The following is a 22,405-nucleotide window of genomic DNA, read 5'->3' on the forward strand; positions in this document are numbered from 1 at the left end:
ACGTGGGTGTTGACTTGGTGAATGTTAGCTCTCAACAGACCGCATCGTTTTTCACTCACCCACAGCAGCTCCCACCTTTTGCATCTTAACAGGAAGCAGAACTACGGTAAAATGACATATAGGCTATTAAGTTTAATGCAGCATGTGATCCTTGAGTGAGCTGAAGCAGTGTTAGAATTACAGAGGGGGGGGCAGGGGGCTTAACTCCGACAAAAGAGACTCCCCCACAAGCCTCAAAATACTGATAAATAAACATCAGCATTTCTAATGCTGCACCTGTTAGTGATGTGTGTAACACTTTTCTAGTCTCATTGAACACTGAAAGCGCTTTACACCACTGCCACATTTGCCCATTCACACAAAAATTCATAAATTGCATTAACACACACACACACACACATACTGATGACACAGCCATCAGGAACTTAACCCCAAATTGCTCCTGATGGCTGGACACATTCGACATGCAGACTGGACTCAAGGAGCCGGGGATTGAACCACCTATCTTCCGGTTAGTGGACAACCTGCTTCACCTCCTGAGCCACAGCTGCTCTTCTTTCTTTCTTCACTGATATAAAAAATCCTTTTAATCTAAAGATAACAGAGCTCCATCTTCTAAGATGTCACAAGAATTCAACAACTCAAAAACACCAGATTTAACCTAACAGCAACATCCCTGTGTTATTAGAAAATCAGGCTACTTATGTGTTGTAATATTTAGTTTATTTTCATTGTACATTTAGATAGCCTAGGATTCCTCTCACTGATTAATATACTGATGGAAATGACTATTCAGCCAGTGTTTAACTTAAACTTTAATTGTACAAAAATAACAGAAAATATTGAAAAATATAATTACACTGGGTTTATGTCAAGACATTATCAATTAATGACTCATTTAATCCTTTCAGCTTGTGTAGTTCAGTTTTCCCTCCTGATATCCCCAGTCAAGCTGGTGTACTTCTCGAAAGTCAACAGCCATCATGTCTCATGAGATGCTTTTCATGTTTTGTGTTGAATAACCTTAAGTGTATCTGTATAGAAAAGAGCGCTGTAGGATTGTGTGTGTGTGAATGTTTGTATGTGGCATGTAGTGTAAAGTGCCTTGAGTGGTCGACTAGAAAAGCGCTATATAAGTGCAGTCCATTAACCATTTACCATCAATGTGTGGGGAAGGATCTAACTGCACCCATTATCTCAAGCTCCAGGTCCTCTGCATCAATATCATCCATTCTCAGCTCCAGTCTGTGGCAGCATTCATCCAGCTTCCTTCCGGTCTCAGTGCTTCTCATTATGTCAGTGGAGCCGAGAAATCTATACAGCTCATAGAAGGTTCCCATGTGTGAAAATCTTTCCCCTAATGTGACAAGGGCTACGTTTATAAGAGGCAGGAAAAACCATCCTTTGAAGAGCTCTTTTGCAGTTGACCTAGTTTGCATTCCTCCATCGTCCTCACACTGTCTAGTTGTTCTTCTCTGACGCACTTCTGGCCAGCTCATCTTTCTGCTATCTCCCTGGCATCTGTTTTGGCAGAGCTGAATCCATGATCTCGAAATTCCTGGAGGAATTCTGTCACTGCCTCGATTTCTTTCCTCACGTTTGGACTGAAACTTTAGGGCTCTTGGGGATCTTGCTCGATTTATATATCTGGAACAACACAATGGTACAGCTTCCAGCTGTTGAGACGGCATCTGCATCCCGTTTCTCTGTGGCATACTCCTGTAGAGCAGTCAATGCCTTCACGATTTTGGGAAGCTGGTAGTGAACAGCTTTAACAGCTTCAACCTGACACTTCATCCTGCTGGTTGACAATGCCTTCAGTGTAAAGTTCTTGAGAATGGTCCAGCAGTGAACTGAGGAGCTGAACAGAGTGTAAAGTTGCTGTAACAAACCAAAGAAGCCGATAGAAGTCACAAATGACTTAGCTCTATCACCAACAACAAGGCTCAATGTGTCACTTCCACAAGGAGCAAATAACGGCCTGCTGTTTAGTTCCAGCACTCTCTTTTGGACCCTCTGCTTTTTACCCTGCATGTTACTCGACAGTTAGAAAGATCCGAACCAAGTGTTTCTAAGTGCCCTAAAAATTACTCACAGAAGCCTTTTCCTCTTGTGTCCAGGGCCTGAAGAAAAGCAACAAAGGGCTCATGAATGGAGACGACCGTGAGGTCTCATCATTTTATAATCATAATACCGGGGGCTGGGCATCCTGCCGCCTGTGAAGGAGGTACTGATGGGCCATTTAGAAGATCAATGGGATATGGACATCACTGCTTCTTTGTCAAAAAAACATTTTCAGGTTGTTTTTTAAAGACCTAAATGCTGCACTGCTGACTGAGACATCCATCGTCCAAGTCCTGCGACAAAATAAACAATAAATAAACAAGGGTTAATGAAAACAGCTGTACTGTCTGATCGCAGAATTCCTCAAAGAGAAGTTCTGACAGTGCGTCATGGCGTATCAGCTCATATCAGAGGAAAGCTGAATCATAAAATACAGGAGCTATGAGCTCGGATAAAGTGAAGTCATTCCTCCAACCACCCCCAAGGACCTCCACCTTCCCTCCTGCAGGAGGTAAACAATTTCCCTGACTTTTAAATCAGATTATGGGACACGAGTTTAACATATATTTAGGGCATTTAAAAAGAAGCAGCCACTTACAGCCTGGAGCAACCAAACACCAATCAGGGAGATACAACAATACAGTATCTGTCAGTGTACAGACAGCACAGTCAAACACAGTGTCAAACACTGACAGCAACAGACTGTCAGCAAAAATAAACGGGATGTACTTTGTGAATGTATTTAATTGGCTTGGGGTTTTCATTTCCTGGTAAACTGATGATAGTTTCCAGCCCTGGCTCCAAGAAATTGTGTTTATGTACAACTCATTTGCAACAGCAGATACGTATTTGTCAAGTCACAAATATGTTGATACTGAAGGTATCAGTATAATGATCACATGCAACATATTTATTGATCTTGCAGGAAAATATTCACTTGTTGTGACTCCAGCATTATTAAATTGTTTTATGGTTGTTTTATACTAAGCACTTGATTTAGGTTTGGGAAAGAACCTGGTCTTGTTTAATACAGAAAAAGTTCACAGTGATTTCAGACACAATGTGTTTATTTACATTGAACCAAAACCACCATCTTTCACGAATCTTAACCGAAGTGCTGTTGTTACCTACAACATAACCATAGAGGGGACACAGGATGCAAACCCTGGTCTTTGGTGTCACGGTCCTGTGCTTTTGACGCCTGCCATCCACCTCCTGGCAAATTGGCAGCTGTTAATACAAGTACCACCTCATTCATTGAAGTTATGTTGTCACAGAACATAATTCAGCCACCAATTACATTTGTCACCATAACGTAAAGGTTGACGTTACAGGGTTGTTGTTTGACAGTGGATATCAAACTCTGAATTACTGCGGTCTCTCCCTCCCCTCATATTTCAAGAAGTACAGTATATTTTCCAAAAGCATTAAAAAATGATAAACCAACAATCACAGGGCTTTTTCTCTGCTTCAGTTTGTTCACTTGGTTTTTTTGTGATGGCTCTTTGCTGTGGAGGGGGTTATACTCTGATCAACTACAATGTTAAAACCAGTTAACGGTTTTAAATTGAACTCTAAATTTCATTGTTTAAAAATGCTGGTGTAAACAGGGCTTAAAACTTGGTGTAAGTAATTAAGAACTGCTTCTTTGGAAAGTTGATGTGAAAATTGGTGGTCTGGTTCTGCTGATAGACACATTATCAATTTATGGTGGGATTTTTCCCTGCTCGTAGTGGTAGTGACTATGACATTGATATCTTTTTGGAGACAGCTTTGGTGCAGGTGGATAGGGTTAATAGGATCAAACTGCCTCCTTCATTAAATGTATAAGCATGTCCACCAAGTAATCACTGCAGATTTGGTTTTGGTTAGTATGCTTGTCTCTCTTCACTATTAAATAAAACGAACTGCAGAGAAATACTAATCAATTTGAAGTTTGAGAAAGATCCTCTGTCAGTATTTGTGTGAATATAAAATCCTTTATTGCTTTCTTCTTTCTTACAGAGGGCGTATTAAGCACCTTGATGTGGTGACACTCCTACGGAGAATACCTCCTCCTCTTGGTTTTGGAAAGTTTTGTCCCCATCGTATTGCCTGCAAGGTGAGAAGAATGTTCAGTCTAATGTCTGCTGTCACATGGCAATCCTAATGTCATCAAGTATTTTGTTCCTCAGTTAGAGGATGGCAAGTCTTAATTGGCCTCTGTTTGATTCTTCTAGCTCAGTTATTTGTAGTGAGTTGTCAATTTAGTACTTACCTAAAGTGTTCTGAGGGTAGAGTGAAATCACACAGTTGGCAGGCCTTAGTGTTTCAAAGCAGAAGAGATGACAATGGCTTGTAAAGGCAACTTCCTTAAAAAAAGGTATAAAAAAAAAAACAATGTATAGACTCATACAAAAGTAATTTGTGGCAGTGTATTTATCTGCAGAGTGATCCTGCTCTCTGTCTGCATTTTCTTATTTTCTTCTTATTTTGCTGGTTTTGGGACGTTTCTGGGCAACAGTCTTTGGGCTGTGGGTGTGTGGACCCCAGCCAATAACAGCATGCAGGGTGTGAGGGCAGGACTCTATCAAAATATGGATGTATAAAGAGCTGCAGGTCTGTGTCCAAGGGCGAGGCTGAGCTACATCACACGCACACCCACACACACACATGCAGAACAGACAGTGTTTAGAGGGCATGTTTATTTGTGCTTTAGAACATAACAACCGTGAATCAATCAGAAAATACGGTTTTCTCCGATTCTCTGCTTGTACTAATCCCTCTCTCCACCGCTGCACTCTTGCTCGTTGAGCCGGGGAGGAGGGGCCCACTCTGAATGGTGCATTCACAAACAAACCCTCAATACTATACCTTTATATACAGTATATTTATTGAATTAGGCAGTAATGTTTGAGACTGGAATTGAAAAACATCCTCTTGATGAATGTATATTATTAAAGTTGTGGCCATTACTAGTATATGAAAATTGATGGTACAAGACATTTGGAATTTTAAACAATGAAATAGAAAAACAGAACAGAGAAATAACCATCTGTCTGTCACCAATGACTAACCTAAGGTTATGTGCATTCTGATAATCTTAGCTCTTTTGTTACAGTTCAGAGCCAGTTGCGCGGCTCTATTCTGGATTAAGTGTAGTTTTTCCAAATCTTTATTTGATGCACTTGACCACACTACTGAACAGTAATCCAACAGAGTAAGAACTAATATTTGAACAATTTGATAAATGCATTGATGTGGTAAAAAACACATCTCTTAATAACAGCCAGTCCTCTCCCCATGACTGCAAGAGTTTTTTCAATCTGCTTTGATCCCTTCAATCTGCTGTCTAATATTACTCTCAGGTGTTTTGTTTCATCTACCTGTTCAACAGGCACTCCCTGTACAGATAATTTTAATTGTAGCTTATGTTTAAGTCTAAATTTGATCCAAATACAATAATTTTGTTTTTGATGGATTGAGAACTAACTTGTTACTCCATGCCCACAATACAACTGAATGTAATTCTCTATCCAGAGCACTGGACAGTTCCCCAATTGATACTGCTGGTAGATATAATCTTATATCCTCTCATATCATCATCATACATACTTGCTCACGCTTGGTTTAGAACAAGAAGGAAATCATTGGTGAAAACAAAGAATAGTAAAGGCCCAAACAGCTTCCCTGTGGTACACCACATTGTAACTCTTTTGTATTTGAAAAACTACCATTATAAAATACATTGTTTTCTATTAGACAAATAACTGTTGAACCAGCATATAGCACTAGGTGCACATTTGTAACATTTAAGTTGACCTGACAATAATTTATGGTCCAATACATCAAGAGCTGAACTAAAATCTAATAAGACTGCTCCCACTAAGTTATTATCTTAAATATATTTAAGGCATTCATCTGTCATCTGTGGTAATGCTGTACCAGTTGAGTGCCCTTCTCAATAGGCTTGCTGAAAGTCAAAATAGCTAAGCTATCTTCTTTAAAAAAGCACTATATTTGTTCACAAGCCATCTTCTCCAGCAGTTTGCTAAGAATTGGTAGCAGACTGATGGGCTGACTGTTTGTACCTCTAAATCCCTCTGCTGCATTTTCCTGTAGAGGAATAACCAATACCTCTTTCCACGTTGAAGGGAAGACACTATTTTCTAACCTGTTGTTAAAGATGTGGCAAACAGGTCCAGCGAAACAGCCACCAATTTCAAGAGCTTTCCATCTAGATTACCCATACCAGCTGGTTTATCAGTGTTTATTTTATAATTGTTGTTCCACTTAGTTTCTATTTACTTTCTTTAATTAAAATGTCAAAAAGGAATTGTCTTTCATAAGTTGTTTAATTCTGCACTCATGGTGAGGTATGATTCAGACATAATATTTCTTGTCTCAATTTACTATTTTATTGATAAAAAAATCATTTGAATAATTTGCAATTTCATGTGGTTTTGTTAGAAATTAGTCACCTGTATCAATAAAAGATGGAGTTTGGGTAGGTTTTCTTCCCATTCTTTCATTTAGGGTGCCCAACAGTTTTGTTTCATCATATTCACACATATTTACACTCAACTGAACAACTGCTTATTAGTGATAAGTTAAAATTCATCAATTATATAAAGAATCTCCCCTAAAAAGGAGCATATCCAAAATTAAACATGAAGGCTCTCCTACTGCTTGATTTTACTGACCCTATGAGTCAACCCATGGTATTCCTATTTGCCCTCAGACCACTTCGGGGTGAGCAAAGCGCGATTTATAATCCGAACTGCATTTCAAATGGTCCGAAAGCTTCGGAAACCCCACCATTTCTGTAACTTTCTAAAACTGATGAACCAACATTCACACCCACTTCACACGGTGATTGGTAAACTTGGGGAGGTGAGAGAGGAGCCAGGCATTGTACTTCTCTCATTTTTCTTTTGATACTCAACTACCTGTGGCACTTTTAATGTGAACAACTGAAATCAACTGAGAGACTCTGACTGAGCATTTGTACTGTTACCCTGTTTTTTTTTTTTTATGTCAGGCTTTTCCTTCCGCCTTCCAGAAAAACTATAAACATTTTTCATTCCCAGCTGGGTCGGACAGCACATCTTAATAACTAGCTCTGAGAGATCATAAACCAGCCCTAAAACTCCTATGAGGAGGCTGAAAGAGTCCCAAAGATTAGTCACACCCTCTCTCTTCATAATAGGATAATGGATTCTGGTCATTCCATTATTGTCACCTCAGCTACAGTAATGGTATGCTGCAAACCTATATACAGTACATTCAGAAAGTATTGTGACCTCTTCTCTTTTTTCACATTTTGTTACTTTTGCAGGCTGATGCTAAAGTCGTTTAAATTCATTTTTTTCCCAGATCAATCATACACATGAGGACAAAGCCAAAACAGAAATTTAGAAATTTCTGCAAACTTATTAAAAACGAATAGCTGAATTATCACATTTACGTAAGTATTCAGACCCTTTACTCAATCCCTAATTGAAAGACCTTTGGCAGCGATTACAGCCTCGAGTCTTTTTGGGTATGATGTATGGAGCATTGCACACCTGGATTTGGGGATTTTCTGCCGTTCTTCCCTGCACATCCTCTTAAGCTCTGTCAGGTTGGACAGCCATTTTCAGGTCTCTCCAGAGATGTTTGATGTGGTTCAAGGCAGGACTCTGGCTGGGCCACTCAAGGACATTCATATAGGTACCTCAAAGCCCCTCCTGCGTGGTCTTCCCTGTGTGCTTACGGTCATTGTCTTGTTGGAAAGTGGACCTTTGGGCCAGTCTGAGTGCTCTGGACCAGGTTTTCATTAAGGAAACCTCTGTACTTTTCTCCGTTCAGCTTTCCCTCAACCCTGACCAGTCTCCCTGTCCCTTCCCCTTAAAAAACACCCCCACAACATGATGTGCCCCCCACCATACTTCACATGACACTTAGAACTGAGGCCAAAACAGTTCAATCTTGGCTTCATCAGACCAGAGAATCTTGTTTCTCACAGTCTGAGAAAAAAAAAAAATTGAGTTTAGAGGGTCACAAAAAAATCGATAAAGACTCATTAGCAATTATAATTCTGCAATGGCAGAATTTATAATTCTGCAATGGCAGAATTATAAATAAAGAAATACATGACATCTAATTAAATTTCAACGTTCTGTATTCCATATTTTTAAATGTGCAAAACTATGTCCTGGATAGTGATTCTGATATTATCGTTATTATTATTAGAGTGATTGACAGAGAGGAACTTATAGAAGAAATATTTCCGGTGGAAGTCAACAAAAATGATCTTAAAAAGGCTGAAATATAACTGGAATCAAAGCAAAGCAATTAAAAGGATTTATGGTATCAAGGAGAACAACAAACAGTAACATACATTTTGTGGTGATGTTCATCCATGTGGCACTATGCCTAACAAAAAGAAAAACTCAATATTACTGCAGCACATTGCTCATCTGTTGCAAGGAGACAAGAAACCTGGAGTAAGTCCCAAGGCAGTGTTGTGACCTTTCTCACCTGGGAAACAGATGGATCGCTTGTTTTGAAAGTTGCATAGAGAAAAAGGTCCTTACATACTGAGGACAGCACTGCTTCTCTGACAACATTGCACAGCCAAAATACAAGTCAGTATAATGGATTCAGGGAGATCTGAAAACCCACAAAGTAGATGGGATTCAGATCCCAAAAAGTACTCAGCAAAGCTTCAAGTGATTGAGAAGGTTTATTACAAAGAACTACGGCGTTTCAATCACAAAGCAATAACTCCATTTTCAGACTGGGAGGCGTCCTCTGAGGTCCCCCGACCTAGGGCCTCTATGAAAACATATAAATTTATCTCTGCATATTTAATCATACACCTCATTCCCCCCTTTTGGGGCTTACAAAGCCTAGAAAAAAGGAAATAATTACTCATGCATGTTTACAAATGTACCAAGAATGATAGCTCTTCCTATACTGCTTACTGCAGCTTAATCTTAGCAAGACAACAAATTTGTGGAGTGTGAGAGCAAAAATGTGTCAGGAAGCTTCCTTTCTTACAAGTTCTCTCAGTCAATCAAGACAGGAAATTCTACCCTCACGGCCCTCGCTGCCTTTAAGCGACCACATATAATACTCAAAGCCAATTAAAATAAAAGGATTTGTGAAAAATATATGCAGATATATCTTAAGCAAATACATATGAAAACCTCAGAAAATAAAACTAAATAATGTCCAAATTTAGGCTGGTTGTCCCATCTGACCCTCCAATGGACCTTTCCCTGCCTAGCACCAATCGCCCTGAGCACAGAGAAAAAGAAAACAAATGAGGTCCCAGTGTATTTACATACTGACAGAGAACAACATTCTTAAAGCAATTAAAGTGAAAAGATCCCCAACTAAAGCAAAATATCATTTTGGACTCACTAGCATATAAATGTCCTAATTTGAATATTATCAATGTCACAGATTACATCTAACACTGTAGAATGTATATATAAGAAAAGACATAAGAAGGTATCACACTGCAGCTCCACAGCAGCTTCGACTGTCGTTGTAGTGTTGATGGTGTTTTGAGTCCCGACATTTTATTTCCACAGTATCCTTGTTCAGGGCCCTTCGTCCATTTTCCCCTGTCCTTGTTTTGAGTGTTTGAGAACATCGGGGTCCCTGAACAGTCAGCCACCCTCACAGTGGTTTTCCCCAATACCATTCTAGGAGAAAAGAAAAAAAACACCAACCAGTATCTTGCAAAAAGAAAAAAACATCAGATGCATATTATCACATTATAATGAGATGTGAAATTCACAATATCATACCTCACATTATCCCAACTTAACATTCACATTTCCATTTCCCCCCTTTCATTATACCACTCTATAGTAAGAGAGTACAAAATAACTAAATAATATCAAGAACAAATGCTTAAAGTATAATGAGATTATATATTCAAAAAGGATATTTCTCAATCAATTTGCAGTCTACCACCAGTTCCTCATCTTCGTCATCTGGTTCAGTTTTATGTAGTAGTGGCATCTGGACCTGATCCCCAGGCATCACAACTCCAACCCATCTTAATATCATAGTTTTCGCAAAGGTCAGTAGCAACGTACAAAAACAAAACATCACACACAGTGATATAAGAACTCCTATCAAAATCTGAATCAACGCTGCACCTAATAATCTGAATCTGTCTCGTAACCAAATATTACCAGACCACCCAGCTCCTTGCGGTGCACAAAACACATCCCTAATTTGCTTCAATGCTTCTACAATACTAGTGATATTATCAGAGTTGTCAGGAATCAAAATATAACAGGCATCACCGGTTTGGTCAAAATAAAATCAAGAGTCATATCATGTTTCAGCAACATCAGTCTGTGACTCCTTTGAGTATTTGACAAGTATTCAAACCCTTTTATAGTCTCATTTGCAAAACCCTGCAAAGTGTAGGCGATATTATCAATAAGATCAGCCAAAACACCATACCACGGAAATAGTCCTATACCCCATTCCTCTCCAAGATTTCTGCCATTTCCCTTTTCTTTCTACCACCAGGAACAGCAGTAGATTTGACCTCATCAGGTGCTTGTCCCTTCTGGACCTCCAGAACTTCATATGGAAGCTTTAACCTTGCCATGTAACAGCATCCGGTCCATCCATATGGCAGAAATAAGTATGCTTTATCACCACAAACCCACCAAATGTCTCTGAAATTCCCTATAGTCACATGTGCAGGCAAAGTTTGGTTCTTTACCATCAAAGTTCTACTCTGTTTGTGTTGTGGTGTATGAAAGGTTACTGTATACAAACCATCACCAGTCTTGTGTTCACGCCCCTTAATTGCATCATATATTTATCACAGTCTGCTATTCCCATAAAGATAGCAGGGCCATTATGCATTTCCTTTGAACAAAAACAGTCTCCAGCCTTTACAGGTTTCACTTCCAGTTCATCAGGAACTGCTGTTGTCATATCCTCATGTTTGTCGAGTAAATTTACATATGATAAGTTTCCCAGCCAAGAGCAGTCAAGTCTAGGTCTAAACAGATGTACTGATAAAGCCATAACTCTATCTTCTCCTGACATCTGCTGATACAACAACCACTCTGATCAGCCTTGACTGCCGGCTCTTAAATAAGGCAGTTGTTTTCCTAAGAAATGTCACTAATATATGGTTTCAATCACAAAGTATTAACTCCCTTTTCAGACTGGGAGGCATCCTCTTAGGTCCCCCCGACCTAGGGACCTCTATGAAAACATACATTTATCTCTGCATATTTACCTATATGCCTCACAGGGCAATACTGATGACTCTCTTCTACAGAAATCAGCTAAGGTTTGTCCAAAATGCCGCTAGATATTCGCTAGGTACTTTTCTGAAGAAGAGCAACATTTTTATTAACTGAATTTGATCTATTAGGTGCAATAAAATTTGGAAAGCTGAGAGGAGCCGTCTCAATAAATAATTTTACTCCATTCATGTGTTCCGGGAGACAACAGGAAGTCAGTCAGCTTGGTCAAGTAAAACCTCAAGTGCACATGCCAGCGCTGCAGACTCGAGACATGTGACCTAGATTTGATTCAGACTCAGGTCACAAACACTGAGGACTTGCAACTTGACTTGGACTTGTCTTTTGGGAGACTCAACTTGAGATTTAATTGCTTGAGTGCTCGACTTGATTTGAGACATGAAGGCTGACCTGTAGATGGTGAAAAAAAAGTGGTGCTGTCCATAGTTTTGCGCTTTGGAGCTGTCATGAATAATTAATATCATAACGGGGGTTCGTTTAATATCTCCATAGCCAAATCCACACTTTCAGTTGCAGCTGCTGGCATGACAATAACAGAGAAAAACTTGAAATTCAGATTAGAGAAGAAGCCTTTGAGTAGCCTATATAAATAAGTAGCTATAATTTCTCTTTTCATATCCAACAGACCGACTATTTGACTGCCGCAGCTGTGCAAGTTATTCTGATTCACAAATCATTATCATCAAATCATCAATCATCATTATTTATGTGCTATCTGTACTTATTTTGTATTAAAAGAACTGCTATCCATTATTATTATTATTATTATTATTATTATTATTATTATTATTATTATTATTAATGTTTTCACTCATCTGTTGTACTAATTATTAGAAATGACTTTTTTCATACCGCCTGTTTCAAACAAGATAAGAAAATTGACAAAATATCTAATTAATAACTGATCTTAACTGCTGAAAAGACTGTCTGAAATTACTGTCACCTACCTTTTCAGCCGCTCATTATTCACCAATAAAACTGAAGTTTGGCCAGTTATGTTATGTTTGTTGCTCAACTAATTATGATGTGCCTTTAAAGTTTGTTTGGTTTTACATTATACCTGATAATGGGAACAAAGTCAAAGTTCAATATTATTATATAAATCCTATAAACTTCTATACTTCTCCTTTAAAATGTAAACCATGCCTTCAGGTTACTGGGTCTGTAGTTTACATTAATTATAAAAAATATAAATAAATTAAAATTAAATAAAATTTAAATATTCCAAAATATTTGTTGCTTTACCTGAAATAGCAATGTCAATTTGCCCATATTCAGCTGAACTCAAATAATTCTGGTTGGAAAATTCTGGTATATTTCAACCTGGTGTATTTCCCATCAATTGTGACTCTATTGGTTGTTCTAACTTTGCACTCACCACCTCTGATGTAGAAATCTGAGGAACTGAGGACTCATGCAAAATAACATATATATACACAAGAGTAAGCTGTGTGTGCCTCCTCTCTATATAAACGCTATTTTTACATTTAAAACACTTGTCTCTAAGTCCTTGGGTATCCCCTAAATTCAGGTCGGAATTTCACATCTTAAATTTTAGGCTCCAAATTTGACCAGACCAATTTAAGCAACTATTTTTTTCTTTACTTTAACTTTTAGATCAGAATTGAGCTTATTGAGCAATTTGGATATAGTTTCTGAATATTGGGTACTTACATTTTGGTCTGGATTTGTAAATCCTAAAAATACATATACTTGTAATTAACGATTGAAAAACTTTTAAAGAGATGGAATTCAAATAACATAAATTCAGAGAGATGGGTTTTAAAGAAAAATATTTGAGTACTTTAAGTTTAGTGGTATTAAAATTTCAACATGTAGAAAATGAAGAATTCAGTTGTGATTAAATTTCACAATTAGGTATTCTGTGGCTTATACGATTATAAATCATTACGGTCATTATTTGCTGCCATAGCTTTAATCATTTTTTCCTACTGAATGGAGAGCTGATCTCTTGGTTCAGTCAGCCTCAGTCTTTTCTTCTAGTGGAATTTGGGGAGGTGAAACACAGTAAGCAGTATGACAGTGTTTATCAGAGCTGCATATTTATTCATTGTAGTTAAACGGCAGCGATTACTCCTATCCACAAGGTAGAGCCAGCAGTGAGAATTATATTTTGGGTCACAACACAACGGTACTTGTTTCTTCCATCACAATCTCTAGTTGAGTACAGATCACACAAACCCAACAACAGACCTGATATGAAGCTAATAATCAAGTTATCAAGTTAATGTTAATCAGCAGCAGTTTATATGACTGGCCACCAAAGATGTTTGTCGTTTTAACCAATAAAAAGTGACGCTCAGTGCCGGCTAAAAATAAAAAGCTGCTACCGAAAAGTTTTTTACATGGCTCTTTGTTAATGATAAGTATCTTCGGAGCCTAGTGAATGCTTGGATTTTACCAAGCTCAAATTTCATAATCATTCACCAGTAAGCCTGAATAATTTTTCACTTTTGCACAATTTAATTTCCACTTGGATGTGCAGCTGCTTGCACTGTAGAAGCCGGCTTTCAAACACTTCATCACATCTTGATGGCTTCCTTTCAAATCCATCATGGTGTTGTACAGAGTCAAAATTATGACAATTCTGTCACTGTCCAAATACTTATACACATAACGGTAAAAAACTGTTGACAGTAACATTGAAACAAAGATCCAAAGAGTTGAAAACAGTTCTCTATGGACCCAAAAACATGTAAACCTGCAAAGTCTTTTTAAGTTGTATGCACCCAATGACCTATCCACTTTTTTTAATACATTCACAGCACTTCTGCCTCCACTTTACCAGCTCCGATGCAGCCAGGAAAACACTGTAACTGAATTTAGCTGCACTTGTCCTATGTATATCATCACAGTGACTGCTTCTAAAACAAACATATGAATGTAATCTAAGTAATAGTATCAGTACTGTAGCCACTGAGCTAATCTCTTATCTTGACTGAACACATTAGTTACATCAAACCAGTGTCTTCCAGTCCAGTGACACTACATTACGAGGCAGTGTAATGTTTCAAAGGCAGTGTGCATGGAGTTGACTATATATTACATCATATAACCATAACTCACAGTGGAATTACTGATCTAGTAGTAGATTTCTTGTGTTCTTGAAAAAAAGCTACTCAGTAACAGGACTACCTGCAGCTGCTTTCCACCCTGTGAGGACTGTACAGTGTATTCACAAAGTTAATTGGATGTTTTCACTTGATCCTGTTATTAGTTGTCAGACGGTTATTACCATTTTTATACTGTAAAGTGTCTGTCAAAGCTGCAGATTATTTTTGTGATACCCTTTTAAAATACCACAAATAATAGTTAATATTTGTTTGATCTGTTGACACTCTTAAAGTTTGGATTGGCTTACAGATTCATTATTTACTACTTTTAGTAAAGAATTACTAGCAAACCTCTTTATCACACTCTTCTGAATGTTAGATAAATGAACCAGGTGCCAGACCTTCCTACCTGCATGAGATCCTGTAAAGTACACTAAGACAGTGTTAAAAAGTTCTGAACCTATCCTTTAAAGAGGAAATAATTAAATGGAAAATGTATATGGAATATTTCATAACTGAAAAAGGAAAAGTTACCTACAAATGCATACAAAAAATACAGTAGTGCATTTTCTTATTTGTAAGTAATTTATCAAAACAGCTATGATTAACATTTCTACATTGTCTTGTGTGTATGTGCCTGTTTGTGTCTTGTGTCTTGTGTCTACAGAGATTGGTCTCCATGAACATGCCTCTCAATAGTGATGGAACAGTCACCTTCAACGCCACACTGTTTGCCCTGGTTAGAACTGCGCTGAAAATAAAGACAGAAGGTCTGTGTTATTAACATATACTATGTGAATAGTATATTTATGTTAGTGATTTCTAGTGAATATGACTTGGAAACGTATGAAATTAATTAATCAGACAGGGACCCAAAATTACTTCTAATAAAGCAGAAAACATTTTTAAGTGGCTATAAAGGGATATTTTTATAATAATGCACCAAATGACAATGTGAAGACAATACGACTATGTGAAAAGTGTTTTGGCTTTACAGAGCTTTATAGTGAGTTTCAGCTCATTGTTTATCCTTCCGGACCACAACTTTACTGTTTTGGTTCACCGTCCACTACCCCCTCAGAAGCAAACAGCAGACAAACACAGTTAGAGACCAGCTGGTGAACTTAGTGGAGCATTTAGCAGCTAAGGAGTCAGAAATTTCCCACAGGAATGGGTAGCGACCAAAAACAGAGCTAAAAGGGAATACTGGACTTAGATTCATCACGTGGAAGTATGTAATCGCCGTGGGGATCACGCACCCACAGTATCTGAAAAGTAGAAATTTGTCCCCCAGATATTTGTATTGACCAATCATCAAATGCCTCCAAAAGCTGTTAATGTGCTCGATGGTGGCAACTGATGTTTCAGTGTACAGTCTTGAAGATGGTCTGAGCCTTTTAAAACTGGCTCTGTAGTTGATTTGTTACTAAACTGTGTTGCTGTGAACCGACCAGCTTATCAATGTATTACAGGTCAAAACATATACACTTTCAGGTGGAAAATTCTGTGCAACACACTGCACATTGTCTTTGTCTCACGGTCCTTCCCAGTCTATTTCCCACCTGTTCTGTCCCCGAATGCAGAGAAATTCTTGTTTGAGCACATTTGGATACAAATAGGAGCTCATACAGGCGCAGCTTCATTAATGGTTTATTTTCATGTGCTGATTGCTGTTCATTGTATTAGCAACTGTTTGATATGGTGAACCTGTTAACAACTTAAAAGATGATATATGTCAATGTTTTGTTCATAACTTGTTTCCACTACCTCCAAGTGGCCAAAATAATCAGTTGTTGTAGGTTTAAGGCCCCTATCATGTCAGTGGATATTGTGCACATATCCACTGCGTATGCATATTAAATTTGAAATTGAATTATCACAAATTTAAAAACAACAAAAAACAGTTAGTTTTAAGGCTTTTCAGGGCTGAATGGTAATCTGGCCCAAGGTGGCAAACTGGAAGAAGATGCAGAACATTATAGCAGTGGGTGTTTACTCAGGTCTAAACGGTATCTCCAATTTTCTGTGGTTCAAAAAAAAAAGTACAGTATGTACTATACAATATGTAAAATTAAAACTAAGATGTGGAGTAAATCAGGAGGAATTACAGTACACTACGGTTTGATGAGATGAAAATATCATATTGCTTTAGGAATATTTTAAAATATTATAGTGATTGTTCTTAATTCCCACAATGTAGCAAGTAGATGAGGGAAAATTGTCAGCCATTAAAAAAGGATGACTCAGCAAGGACTGGGGTCCTTTTTCACTGTTCATACATGGTGTAGCTAGCCATTCCACTCTGGCCTGCTAAGGAATTAACATTTTCAGGGAATTACTTGTACGTAAGTATAAAAAAAAAAAACTCTATTTGCTACAACTGTGTCATGGCTCAGTAAACAGACAGGACTCAAATGCATGACATAGAGACCTTTACTTGAGAACACAAGCCAAAGACAAATGAAAAGGGAATGACGAGAGTTGAAACTTGTGGGCAGGAAGGACTTGGAAACAGGCGAGCAGGAAACAGTTGCACAGGTACACAGGGCTGGATAAAGGGCAAAAATCTAAAAAGGCAGGCAAGGTCAGGGAGGGGCAAATATCAGATGGATAAAAAGCTGGAAAGCAGGCACAGCACACCAAGCAATATGGCAGAGAGTGACTGAAACTGGGCCAGTATTAGAGAGGAGCTAATTAGGGGAACAGGGAACAGGTGAACAGGCAGGTGTGGGGAATCAGGTGATTAGGACTGGCAAAAGGCTGGGGTAACTAAAGGCAGGTGCAAGTGGCTGGATCTGGAAAGACAAGAGCTAGTTGCAATGGAAAAAGCAGGTAGAAATGAATGAATGCACTGAAGATAAAATGGAACCATTACAAAGTGTACAGTTACTGACATTAGTTTGCACAACAATATTCAATGTAAAGCACTAGAATTTCTGTCTTAAAACATGTTTCTACATTTTAGCTAGTCTGACCCACCAGATTTCAGCAGCAGGTATAAGCTTGCCATTGGCTGCTTGTCTCATGTGGCATTTTCCTCCTCTTCTGCTTCCGGCTTGTTATCATTTTCAAAATCCCCCTTCACTACAGCAGACAACAACGACCTCTAAGCTAGAAACGTACACGCTGAAAATGGCAAGCTTTGATGAAGATTTGGATCGTGAAATCACACGTTTGACATACAAATGGGTGACAAATGAAAGGAAAAACCTGAAAAATGAGTAGAGAAACAGGATGACAGTGCCCCTGTCCATAGGGCAGGAGGGGTCACTTAATGGTTTGAAGAGTGTGAAAATCATATGCTATGGCCTTCACAGTCACTGGATCTCAACCCAGGTAAACACCAAGCTGTGGCTCAGGTGGTAGAGTGGTGGAACCATCGACCTTCGTTTAGTGGAAAGTCAGTGGTTCGATCCCTGGCTCCTCCTTTGTTGTATGTTGAAGTTTCCTTGGGCAAGATACTGAACCCCAAATTGCCCCGGATGTATCATCGGTGTAAGCAATGAAAAGAGTGCTGTATGTGTGAGTGGGTGAATGTCTTAGTAGTGTAGGTGCTTTGAGTGGTCAATAAGACTATAAAAGCGCTTTATAAGTGCAGTCCATTTACCCATGGGAGATTTTGGACGGATGCTGTTTAACACATCCTTCCAAAATCTCCCATCTCCTAACAGTCGCTGCATCCTGTACTTACCATCATCAAAACACCAAAATGAGGGAATATCTTTTGGAAGAATGGTGTCCATCCCTCCAGGAGAGTGCTAGAAACTTGTAGAATCTATGCCAAGGAGCAGTGAAGCGGTTCTGGCAGCTCATGGTGGCCCAACACCTTACTAAGACAAGTTTTGTTGGTTTTTCCTTTCAATTGTCAGCCGTCTGAATGTGTTTTACTGCCATTTTAATGACAGTAATCACTTCCCGCACGCAAATGTTCAATTAAAATAAGTTCCCCTCCGACAGTATTTTGCAGGGGCACCGTCGCTGCATCCTGTGCTTAGCGGAAAAGCCAGAGGGTTTTTCTCCTCTATAGAAGAATGATAATGGGTGCAGTAAAAAACTATCTGAGACTACATTTTAGCATGTGGATTCATGTGAGGAGAAGATGAAAGAGCTGCTCTCTCACCTCTTTTTTCAGTTCTTCACACAAATACTTAATCAGGGAGAGACTGGAAATGTGCGCCATTATCCCCATATTTAAAAAATATAGCATCTACCCGCACTCTGTGACAGCTGGCTTTTCACTGTGCCTTTGAGAGTGTATGTTCACATCCGGTATAAAACACCTCTGATTTCCGCCGTGTTCAGACAACAATTTTGAAAGTAGTTATGCTACATGGCCACTACTGGAAAATGTAGTTTAACTATTAGTTTTACTACATGTGTTGATATTTCTCACCAACACTGCATATTCATTAATCTGTCCTCATATCTTTATTTTGATTTTCTTGAATTTCAGTAATTTCCTTTTTCTCATTATTATGCTTCTTCCACTGGTCAGGTAATTTTGAAAAAGCGAACGAGGAGCTGAGGGGCATTATCAAGAAGATCTGGAAGCGCACCAGTATGAAACTACTGGATCAAGTCATCCCGCCTATTGGAGGTCAGTATTTATGAGGGCTACGAAAAAAAGGTATTCATCAGGAGATACATGTCCATCTCTACATTTGGCAGGTGCTGGGTAACAATAAGTACTCACAGACTGCTATCTGCCATCCACAAGTGGTTTTCCACAGGGGTCCTGAGGTCCATACAAAATTAAAGAAGAAGTGGGAATAAAATTGCGGTCTGTGGGAACTTTTTTTGCCTTCTGCAAATCTAGTGACCTGACTTTCAGTATCTCATAACAGGACTTAACCACAAAGAGTACTGTTACATTTACAATTTACAAATTTCAAATTAAAATTAGTTGTGCAAAAATGTATTCAGATGAATGTGCAATGTACGTCAGTTAAAATGTACATTGAGTGAATGTTACCGCATTACATTTTTAAAAGGGTTAAATTAAAAATGTTATATGGTGATAGTTGCATGATTGAACTATTAAATAAAGGCTACAAAATAAAATGGATTGAAATATAGGGGGTGACAATTTTTTTTTCATTGCATATACACTTCACCTATTCTTTTTTTTTCAATTGCTAAACCTTTCTTCAAGTGGTTTTTCCACACTTTACATGCATTTATGTGCTTCAACAGATGATGAGGTGACAGTGGGAAAGTTCTATGCCACCTTCCTAATCCAGGATTATTTCAGGAAACTGAAGAAGAGACAGGAAGAGTACTATGGCTACAGGCCCACCATGAAGAGTGCTACCCATGAGATACAGGTGAGTAGTTAATGGTATTCAGTGAATTATTCTTTAATCTCAGCCAATTCAATTAATTTAAATCTTTTAAATTTAATTTAAAATGTTAACTAAGGTTAATGGTACCAGCATTTTTTGGTTTCTTTTCCTGTTTTAACTTTAAAATTTAACAAAATATGTAATTTGCTCCATGGTGTCCAGTTTTGCAAAGAACTGTATGTGAGGTAAATTTTTCAGCTGTCTCGGTTTGTTATGAAGGGACTAATTTCAAATTCTCCAGAAAAAAACCAGGAACCTCCTATCGTAATCATGAAGTACGTGGGACTACTTAGTCACTACTCAGTACGATGTGTCACTTGATGGTTAATATGCTTAAGTTAATTTTTCATATTAGTCTGTGGTGTTAAGACTCAGAGTTACTGGAGTCAAAATTTTTATTTAGTGCGAATTTTTATTTTTTACGTTGTTTAGTAGCTACATGATTTAATGAACATGTCTAGTACGAGCTGTTAATTTACCATGTAAAACTTGGGGTAAATGAACACCTACGGGGTGCTATAAAAAGTATTTTATATTATATTATTATTATATTATATTGTATTTTTTAATTAACTCACCAAAACATACATGTGATTCAAATTCCACTATATTTGGTATACACATCCTCTATGAGCTTCAGATGAGCTTCGGCATGTCAGATCTGGTGCAAATCAGACATTTCATGGTCTCGTGGTGTCTATAATGGAGTTTCTGTGCATGACAGAAAATTCAGATCTTAAAAATGGCATTTGTAATTTGGTGCTGCCCTCTAGCAGAGTGACTTTGTCTGCACATGATGCTCTCTCTCTTTTTTTTAAGCGACCATGGAGTTTATCACATATACTGAGAACTACCTCAGGTTGTTAAGAGCCTGCAGCTTCATGTGGCTGTGCACATTGTATTGCAGATCATATCTGCATGGAGCTCAACACTTTAATGGTCTATTCCTACCTATAAGTTCCCTTTACATTTCTCTCAAATGCCAGTTCACTGCTCAATAGGTCATACTGTATTCAGTAATAATAGGTGCCAGTTAAAGTTGTAACTAGTTGTATCTAGATGTACGTATGTATAGGTACATACTGTAGTAGTACAACATTAATACAAAAAAGTTACACTGCATATTGGGAAGAGGTACATGTTGCACTGCAGGCCATAATCTAAAGCATTACCAGAAGATTTAATATTCATATTCAAAATGTCACGTCATGCTGTCTTGAGCTGCACTGATGGATAAGAATGAAAAACTTATGTTCGATCAATTCAATTCAATTTTATTTATATAGCGCCAAATCATAATAGGGGTTATCTCAGGGCACTTTTCATGTAGAGCAAGTCTAGACCAGACTCTTTATAGTTATATTTACAGAGACCCAAAGAAAGAAGGGGGGGGGGCATAGCACAATACAGGTACCACATAAAGATGTATAATAATAATTAAACTAATAATAAAACTAATAATTATAATAATAAGGTGAATAATAATACTAATAAAACTAAATACAATAATAGTACTGATAATCATAATAATTGAAGCAGTGGGTATTGAGCAGGATCATGGGGGCAGTAGGTGATTTGCAGTCACAGATCCAGACTCTTTAGCACCAGGGGTAGAAATACCTGCAGAAAGCGAGAGGAAGAGAGAGGAGAGAGAGGAGAAAGAACAAGACTACGGGAGAGAGAAGAAGTCAAGTTAGTAACGAGCATTGATGGGATATGAATACATACAGATGGAGATGAAGAGGAGGAGAGAGGAACTCGGTGAGTCATTGGAAGGCACCCGGCAGTCTAGCCCTATAGCAGCATGACTAGGGGATGGTTCAAGACGAGGCCTGAGCCAGCCCTAAATGTCATGTAAACTCTGATACTTTATCAATCATAAATGAGATGACAAAATGATTCACCGAGAGAAATACTGGTGCAGACAGACTACATACTCCTTGTGGTCCAAGACTGGATCACATCATGGCAGTGTGTGATGCAAAATGCACCTATAACACAGACATGATAATAAACATACTATTCTTTATTATATCCTGTTGATACAGAGCAAATGTTTTGAACCCCAGTATAACAATTTGGTAGCTGCTGATAATCAAGTATTGTCTGGGAACTGCTTCCTCTCTCCCCTTGTCATTGTAAACTGTATGCCAGTCCCCAGTGTCTGAACACACTGTAATTGCATACTGTTTGATCACTACCTTTTGGTCCACTGTATAATTGTGCTGCCCTGCCATAGTTCTTGGTTGACTTACACTGTGTCTACACAGAAGTTGTAGCATGAGCAACAGGTTAGCAGTGCAGCAGCAGCTCCGGTTTTCCTTGTTTGTCTACACAGAAGACATTCATTCAGTTGAAAGTTGCCCGGAAACTTTCTGTCTACACTTACTATTATGTGTGAACTGATGACCTCTCGACACTTAATGGACTCACCACATTTTGTGGACTTGTTGTTTGTTTAAGGCCACTAAAACAAATAAATATGATGTGTAAATAATTAACAAACAACAACTAAAACAGCAAAAACAAAAAAAAGCAATAAATCAGACATTTATGGACCTGGTACCTTGTGCTCTTCGATATTTCACAGGTGCTGTAGTGATAAAGGCAGCTGTAATCAGTTTTATACTTTTAAGTAATTTGCCACACT

At 38.3% G+C, this 22,405-nt stretch overlaps 1 protein-coding gene across 1 annotated transcript in view; it reads left to right on the plus strand.

The window, feature by feature from the left end:
• LOC120807109 (dihydropyridine-sensitive L-type skeletal muscle calcium channel subunit alpha-1-like) overlaps positions 1-22,405 on the plus strand; it is a 92,835-nt gene that overhangs the window by 61,937 nt on the left and 8,493 nt on the right. Inside the window, exons 36-39 of the mRNA XM_040158804.1 lie at positions 4,069-4,165; positions 15,081-15,183; positions 18,909-19,010; positions 19,607-19,737. Coding sequence (XP_040014738.1) covers positions 4,069-4,165; positions 15,081-15,183; positions 18,909-19,010; positions 19,607-19,737 — 433 coding nt within the window. The remainder of the gene's footprint in view (positions 1-4,068; positions 4,166-15,080; positions 15,184-18,908; positions 19,011-19,606; positions 19,738-22,405) is intronic.

The sequence above is a fragment of the Xiphias gladius genome, chromosome 21, assembly GCF_016859285.1.
Source record: "Xiphias gladius isolate SHS-SW01 ecotype Sanya breed wild chromosome 21, ASM1685928v1, whole genome shotgun sequence".
NCBI lineage: Eukaryota > Metazoa > Chordata > Actinopteri > Istiophoriformes > Xiphiidae > Xiphias > Xiphias gladius.